We start from the raw sequence: 8,443 nt of genomic DNA, 5'->3' as shown, positions 1-8,443 counted from the left end.
TCGACTGCAGATGGCTGCAGAAAACCGCAGCTAAATGGTGGTAATTGAGGGTTGTTTTGGGCTGTAAAAGGGCGGCGACAGACTGCGGAAAGTGCAACAGGAAGTGGCGTTGAGAGGGTTGTTGTTGGTGGTCTATTAGAGGGCTGTTGGGAGTCGACTTTTGGATGGTGAGAAGGTGACCAAGACTGCCGAAAATAATAAGGAAGAGGGAGAGGGTTTCAAGTGTTTTTGTGGTGCAAGTTATGTAAGAGAAACAAGAAGTTAATGGATCCTTTTATATGGTGGGAATTAGAGTCATAGGCATATTAGGATTGTTTAGGAGATAAAACTTGGAGAGAAAGGATTAAGAGTTAGAATTAGGCTAAGATTAGTTTACTTAGTGATCAAGTTGTTTTCTCTCTTTTTTTTTCTTTTTAATTAAACATGGCCGATTTTTTTTTTTATAAATATGTATATATATTTTTTTTCGGCATTTATATTTATTTATTTATAATATATATTAATTTTTTTTATTATTATTAAAGTTACTTTTATTTTAAATAAGTTTTATTTATTTATTTTTACATTATTCGTCCATATCTTTTATTAAATTTTATTTAGTTCTCCTTAGTTTTTAATCTATATAAATTGTCACCATTTTAAGTTATTACATATAGTTTATATAATATATCACATAATGCATAAACTTTAATTAATAGAGAGTGTCGACTAAAATTTTACTATTCGTCCAACGTTTTGTCAAATAAAGTTTACAAAATCCTAAGAGCAAAATAGTAAGATAGAAATGGAAAAATGAGGGTCGTTATAAAGCCCAAGCCCAATTTTCTGACTTTCTACTTCCGAGTTCTGACTTCCTCAATCCTCCCTCATTGTATGATTTGTATCTATAAAGCCGGCTCAAAGCATGTACTCGAAACCAACTCTCTGATTAGTATACTCGAAACCAACTCTCTGATCAATATTTAAACTAAATGTGCAAACTTAAATTACGCCTACCAACTGTTTGATAAAATGTCCCACAGAGATGTAGTTTCATGGAGTGCTTTAATGACTGGGTTTTACCGAAGTGGGTTAGATTTTAAAGTTCTTACATTATTCGAATCTATGGTTTCATAGAACAATGATTTGTGCCATCCTAATGAGTATATATTTGCAAAGGTTTTTTCGTCTTGTGCTAACATTTGGTACATATTATTAGGCACAGAGTGTCATGGGTACATATTATTAGGCAGACATAGACATTTAAGGGATGTTGAAATAGGGTTCTACTTTTTGAACAAGTTAATTAATCAGAAGGGTGTAAAACCTTAGTTTGGAGCATTATACATGCATTATTGGACTTTTAAGCAAAGCTGGTCAACTAAATGAAGCTAAAAATTTCATGCCTTTTAGACCAATCAATTGGGACACGATTGCTTGGCGTACATTGCTAAATGCTTGTAATGTTCATAGAAATTATACTCTTGGTATTGAAATAGGGAAAATTATTTCGAATTGTACCCTAAAGATGCGGGAACGTATACTCTTTTGTCTAATATGCATGCTAAGGCTAATAAGTGGGGTGGAGTTACTAAAATTCGTGAATTAATGAGAAAAAACAAGATAAAGAAAAAGCCGGGATTGAGTTGGTTGTAGATCAAGAATGAAACACATGTGTTTGTTTCGGACGGCAATAAACATCCGGAATTTGTTGAGATTTATAAAATGTTATTATAGAGTGTGGTTATGTCGTTGATACCTGTAACGTGTTACATGATGTTGAGGATGAACAAAAGGAAGATTATGTTTGTTATCATAGTGAGAAGCTTGCAGTAGCTTATGCACACTATTGAGAACACATGAAAGGGCAACGATTCGTATCATAAAAAACTTGAGGATTTGTGATGATTGTCATTCTGTTATGAAGTTAATCTCAAAATTAATGAAGAGAGTAATATATGTAAGAGATGCTAATCGTTTCCATTGTTTTCAAGATGGATGGAGTTCATGTGCGGATTATTGGTGACAAAAATGGTTATCAAAAAATTTCTAGATGGACCTCTTCAGTTTCATCGAAAGGTGGTATTATGATCAACTTGTTTACAGTTACATAAATCCAAAGTATCCATGTCTAAGGTGAAAATTTTGTTTAAATCTTCAATGTCTTATAAGGAGTTGCAAATTTTGTTTCATTTACAGTGGAAACATGTTACCATTAACCAGTTAATGCTATGTCTCTATCCATTCATGTCAATAACAAAGTTTAGAAACTCTCGAAGGAGAAAAAAATCAAAAGAAAAAAAAAAAATTAAAGGTTTGATCACAACAAATAAACACGCGATAGCCTTCAGGAGCAAGGGCTCAAATATAGCCTATACATAACCTTGTAATGGAGAACAAAATATCCATTTTTGTGACTTTACACTAGGTTTGTATAAAATTCAAACTAAAATTCTAGGATGATGATTGCACCCACCCTATTCCGTCACTATAAACAGAGATCAAAGGTATGTAATAGTATATTAAGTTACAAAACTGAGTAGATGTATAAGACTAGCGAGGGCATGTTCTCGAAGAATTTTAACAAGGACTTATCTGAACACTTTGATCTAAACATGGTAGCTTTGTTCATCATTTTCATAGATCTCTTCCAAAACCAAGTAGTGAAGTGCAATGGAATATTTAGCAGCCTTTGTTCTCACCATTTCCATGCCACAAGAACCTAATAAGCAGCTATTATCCTTGATGATAAATGACCCACTTCCATCACCTACCAACAACGAAGATATTCCAAGGCTTGAACGGAAAAAATAGAAGACTAAAATTGTATTAAAATGATAGATATATATTTTTTTCATTTTTTATTTATTTATGATTCAGTACTTCCAAATTTTATACATCCAACCATCTTTTGGGAAAAATTACTTGATTAACAATTTAAAAGCCTATATAACAGATTAATCTTCAAATATTTTTTCAACAAAATACCACACTATTTCAAAAAGGTCCTTTTTTTTTCTTTTGCTAAGACGTACGCTGGAAGACAAAAATAAACTAGTACAACGTAACATTAAAAAAAAAACAACATTTTGCTTCAAGTTGTTTTCAGAAGTATAAATCATAAATGAGAAATAAGCTTAAGCTATATGTCACTTCTAACCAAAAAAGGCTTAACCAATAGATAACTAAAAAAAAGTAGAGTAAGAATACCTTTGATAGTGTAATGGGAGTTGACCCATCTCTTGTAGATGTGAAGAAATTTAAGGGTGTCACCTTGGTGAGTATCAGAGAACAAAAGCATACAGGGTCTTGTTTCACTGTGTTTGAATTCAGTCAAAACCAATAAAAAAAAAAAACTTTGTACTTTTTAGTACTAGTAATAAACATACAAGTTTTGCTTACTTTGCATGATTAACTGCATTTTGGCATAAAGCTAATGTTCGAACAATCGCCAATTCTCTTCCACGAGGACTATGGTACCTCTGCTGGCAATTTCTTCATTAGATAATATAGAAACATCAACAATCACAACACAACTTTAACATCAATAGATTAGGAAATTAATTGAAAGAGTAAAACTTTAGTGAAAAGATAAAATAGGACTAGTTGGGCTGACCAGCTCAAAACATATTTTCTTGGTTTCTGAGGGTTCTGTTTTTTTAATTTTTTAATTTTGAATATAGTTACTTAATTACAGTCAGTCCCAACTTAAACAATGTTGCAATTACTATTCAGTTTCATCAACATGTTCCACATTATTATAGATATTGAGAAGCATAATTGTTCTAGTAACGAGTTTTAATAGTTGGTTATTAAATCAATACAGTAGCTAATCAAACAATTTAGATGGTTTTAACACTTGGTATTTACTAGTTAGTATTCAATGGTTGAATTTTACACAAATCTCAGCCAATTTGAGCCACTTCCATTTCTTAACTGTAATTAAATTCACACAAATTTGTTAGAATTATCCTTTCTGATTTTGCAATCTATCATCTTTAAGAGAGTACATTAAGACTAATACCTCTCATCAAAGTATTCTCCAAAAGCGTCGATTATAACCAAAACAGGAAACCTATCATGCATGTGAAATGCAGCAAAGAACTTGTTGATCCCTTCCTCATCCTCCACATACCTACCGATCATAACAATCCAAATTAGAAAAATAGAAACTGTGATAGTGGAAAATTTAAAGACTTAAATGGTGTTTGGGATTGCTTATAAAGGTACTTATTAACTTGTTACATTTTTAGGGCACATGAGCGATTCTCAAACTATCTTAAAAACTGCTTACTTGCTTAAATTTCAGAAGGATTAAGTACTTAAACCTTATAATAGTAAGTTTTTGCGGATTAACCCTTTAAAATAAGCAATGCCATACATCCAAACCGGTTGTATGACAAAAAATTATGTTGAGTGTATTGATAAACCTGTGAAAGTGGATGAAGTACTTAAACCTTATAATAGTAAGTTTTTGCGTATAAGCACTTTATAATATGCAATGCCAAACACCCAAACAGGTTGTATGACAAAAATTTGTGTTGCAGTGTATTGATAAACCTGTGAAAGTGCATTGCTATTACAAAGCCAAAAAGTGAAACAAATAACTACAGTTCTGAATTATTCAGTAACAATTAAAAAACCTTACTTCATTTGAATTCGATTAAACACATCTGAAGACGAATCAATTCCCTGTGAAAACATTCATAACAATTCATAAACTCAAAACTAAGAATACTAATAAACAAATACTCCTAACTAACTGTAAAATAGTAAAAATGATAGAATGAGAAAAAAAGGAAATTTAACCTTAGAGAGAAAAGGGGGATTTGTATCTAATTTCCTTGGATTGCAAATGAAAACAACTGATTTATCATCATCGTCAGTACTATTGACTACGGAATTGAATGCAAATTGAAATAACAACGATGTCTTCCCTCTGCAATAATAATAATATCAAAATATCCCTTAATTACATTTTGGTTAGAGACAAATTGTGTGTTTTAGTGTGCCTGAAAAAAAGGAAGAGAGAGTTAGAGAGTACGATGAGGGAGGGCCGGAGAGTAGCATTATTGTGTTATTGAGTAGATTCGGAGAGTTACCGGAGAAAAAGCGCTCCACCATTGTTACCTTCGAAATGATCGTGTGTTTACCATATTTATGCTTTTATTTATTTCTCTCTTTAAATTGGTCGATGATGGCCAGCAGTAAGAAACCGTCACTGGTCGATGGACACCCAGATAGGTTTAAAATGGGATAGTTACCAATTAAGTTTTTGACAAAATTACAAATATAGTCCCTTTGTTCTCACATTTTTGCTTAAATAGATACGTCCAATAATTACTTGCATTATTAGTCATTGAATTCGTGTTTTTTTCCCAAATACCTCCCTTAATTTAACGACACTTAACAGTCCATTAAATTTTTAATCGAGTACATAGAGTTTTGATTGGGCGTGTAATTATACATTTAATCAAATTATCTTCTCTATCTTAATCATCATATATCTAAACAAAGTAAATTATAAACTTTTCAAGTAAACTTCACACTCAAAACATTTTCACCCAGTCTATTCATAGACAGAGGACTTGATACTGAACTCGATTGAAGCTCATTATTATCACATATGAAATTAATCGATTCATTCAATATCCATATATAATTGGTAATAAGAAGATATTTATTTATTCTCATTAAAAAGAAAACCCGATTCTATATCAAGAATGGAATAAGTGGCATAAATTCACACCATCCATGACTTCTTCTTATTTGAAAACCTATGCAGGATTCTCAATAAATCAACTTTGAATCATCGACATGGTTTACACACGGTGGTGTAATCACCGAGCCATTCGATGACTCCAATGTCGATGACGATGAAGAAGGCGATAATAAACAATCACGTGATAATGATGATGATGATGAAGCATGATTTTTTTCGGTCATCAGAGATGTCACATTCATTAGTTGTACGGCCAGTGATGGTTGTTGTGGCGGCTGCGATGTCGTTGTCGACGACGATGCCGGTGATGCTGATGATGATACTGCAGCTTCTGCTGATGATGACGACGATGAGACTGCTTCGGATGATGTTTGATGATGATTGTGATGCTTCATTTTTGTGGGTCTGATTAACAAATTTTTTGTGTTATACTTATGGTTTTTTCATTGCATTTGATGAAAAATGTGGAGTATATAGAGAACATGGCAGTAGTGTGGCGTAATGATTTCAATATGGTTATGACTAAAAGCAAGTAAGGAGATGGTTCAAGGATGCTAATAATTTAATTAAATGTATAATTTCACCTTCAGCCCCAACTCTATACATTTGATTAACAATTTAACGGACAGTTAAGTGTCATGAGGTGAAGGGATGTGTTTGGGACAAAAACAAAAATTTGGTAACTAATAATGTAGATAATAGTTGGGAGTAACTATTTAAGAAAAATGTAAAAACATAGTGACTATTTTATCTATTTTGTGTAAGTTTTTTTTCAAAGTTGGAGTGTTATTTGTTGTGTGTAAATGTGTAAATCAGAAGGACACCCTTATACGGAGGACTACATAAACACCCTTTGATGTTTTACGAAGTGGATCCAGTTTTCGTGGTTAGTACATATTACGCGCTTAGTCCCTAAAGTTTATATCATGCACATACAGTCCTCGTGGTTTGTCAATCTTGTGTGACCAGTCCATGAGACCGAACTTAACGGAGAATATGTAACACTCACAGGGTTAATATTTTTCTAGGGCAATTGGCTCTCGAAAGGCTTCTCACAAGGATAAATCTTTGTTATCGTGGTATTGAAATCAATAATTTTTGTTGCCCATTGTGTAACCATGGTAAGAATACATCATACTTTATTCTCTTGTGATGTTGCAAATGAATTATGAAGGAAAGTTGGGCTATGGTTAGATATGGATATCAATTATTATTCATGTTGGGCAGATTCGCTACATTGGTATAATAATTGTCATTTAAACTTCAACCTTAAAAAACGGTTGTTCCTTATTGTGGCGACATTGCTTTGGGTGTTTTGACGATTCGGTTATGGAAATTATTTTTTCGGTGAATCGGAGAGAAAAGAGGAGATGTTTGATTCAATTAGACATGTTTCTTATACTTGGTTTTCTTGTAGGAGTAAATATTGTATTAGTTGGAATTTGACTTATAAAACTATTGTAACTTGCTTTTGATTTGCTTCTAGCTTCTTGCTACAAAGCTTTAATGAAATTTTCAATTAATAAAAATGTAACTATCATATAAATTTCACACAAAGTGTACTTTGTGCACAAAGTACATATGTAAATGCCACACACTTGCACAAATTTCACCAAAAGGTTCATACAATTGCATTAAATATGCTATTAACCAATCAAATTAATTCATTCATAATTTGTTATCATAATTCGCTTTTGTAATTTTATTAGGGCACATCATTATATCGTTATGTAGTTGAGTTTGTGTAAATCGAGTAAATCATTTGTCTTACGACATTAATACTTATGGTAACGTACACATGTATTAGCACTGATGCTAAGACGAGTTGTATCGCAAGGGGTACTGTTAGGAAAAGATTTCCTATTTTTAGGAAAAGATTTTCCATATATTAGAATTGATTGGATAAAATCGGTATGGGTATAAATCCCTTAATTAGTGGGATTTTCATTTATCTTAGGGGATTTAGTTTCCTAATTCTTATCCCTAAGACTCTATAAATAAAGAGGTCTTGAGGTGAGGTTAGTTGTCTTTGCCTGCAGCAAGAACCGATCTCATAACTTTGAGATCGTCTATCCTCTATTTTTCATTGTTTATGTTCTTCATTTATTCAATAAAATGTTAAACTTTGAGAAACTTCTTTTGTTCTTCGTTTCCGCACTAAGCTAATGTTTAATTCTTTTGCTTGATCGACGTTATGGGGTCTATCAATTGGTATCAGAGCGGGATCAACATATCTTGTTGATGATCCAGTCATTTTCGAGCAAAAGATGTCTTATTGAAAATACAAAAGAAAAATCGTTTTCAGATTCGTCATGCTATGTGCAGCGATATATAAATGATTATATCTCATTCGTTAAAAGTTCAATCTTCGTAAAATTTTAAATGTAGGTTCACAACACATGGAATTAAATTCCTACCGAAGGAAATTTCGATCGGAGCTTTGGATTGAGAGATATTGTCAAACCCCATCCAAGTCCCCCTGGACGAAATCATCAATATCTGGTTCCATTGCGATGATCGACTCCAAGTAATGTCTTTAGTATGAGTTAATGCACAGCGGAAGGCCTAATTCGTACCTGAGAATAACATGCTTAAAAACGTCAACATAAAGTTGGTGAGATATATAGGTTTGATGCTAGCAGCGTTATAACTATAGACCACAAGATTTCATATAGTTAAACATAATACACTCCTCGTGTATGGAAAAGACGTTGAGCACTTGGTAACCATACTTAATGTGAT

At 32.6% G+C, this 8,443-nt stretch overlaps 1 protein-coding gene across 1 annotated transcript; it reads right to left on the bottom strand.

Annotated features, from left to right (window-relative positions):
- Positions 1–2,399: 2,399 nt before the first annotated feature.
- On the bottom strand, positions 2,400–5,099 carry LOC139855902 (uncharacterized). Its single transcript, XM_071845144.1, has 7 exons — positions 5,024–5,099; positions 4,789–4,918; positions 4,628–4,671; positions 4,004–4,114; positions 3,382–3,474; positions 3,190–3,296; positions 2,400–2,749 (listed from the first exon to the last, which is right to left on the bottom strand). The coding sequence occupies exons 1-7, from the start codon at positions 5,047–5,049 to the stop codon at positions 2,589–2,591; spliced, it is 672 nt and encodes a 223-aa protein (XP_071701245.1). The 5' UTR covers positions 5,050–5,099; the 3' UTR covers positions 2,400–2,588.
- Positions 5,100–8,443: the final 3,344 nt, after the last annotated feature.

Source organism: Rutidosis leptorrhynchoides, chromosome 6 (genome assembly GCF_046630445.1).
Source record: "Rutidosis leptorrhynchoides isolate AG116_Rl617_1_P2 chromosome 6, CSIRO_AGI_Rlap_v1, whole genome shotgun sequence".
Classification (NCBI taxonomy): domain Eukaryota; kingdom Viridiplantae; phylum Streptophyta; class Magnoliopsida; order Asterales; family Asteraceae; genus Rutidosis; species Rutidosis leptorrhynchoides.
Note: the sequence above shows the minus strand (reverse complement) of the source record. Positions and strands in the feature narration are given on the sequence as shown.

Excerpts from the sequence above, each read along its gene's own strand:
- LOC139855902 (XM_071845144.1), bottom strand. The coding sequence starts at position 5,049 with ATGCTACTCTCCGGCCCTCCCTCATC. Across the intron at positions 3,475-4,003 it reads GGAGAATACTTTGATGAGAG|AAATTGCCAGCAGAGGTACC; the intron begins GTATTAGTCTTA and ends TATCTAATGAAG. Across the intron at positions 2,750-3,189 it reads CTCCCATTACACTATCAAAG|GTGATGGAAGTGGGTCATTT; the intron begins GTATTCTTACTC and ends CGTTGTTGGTAG.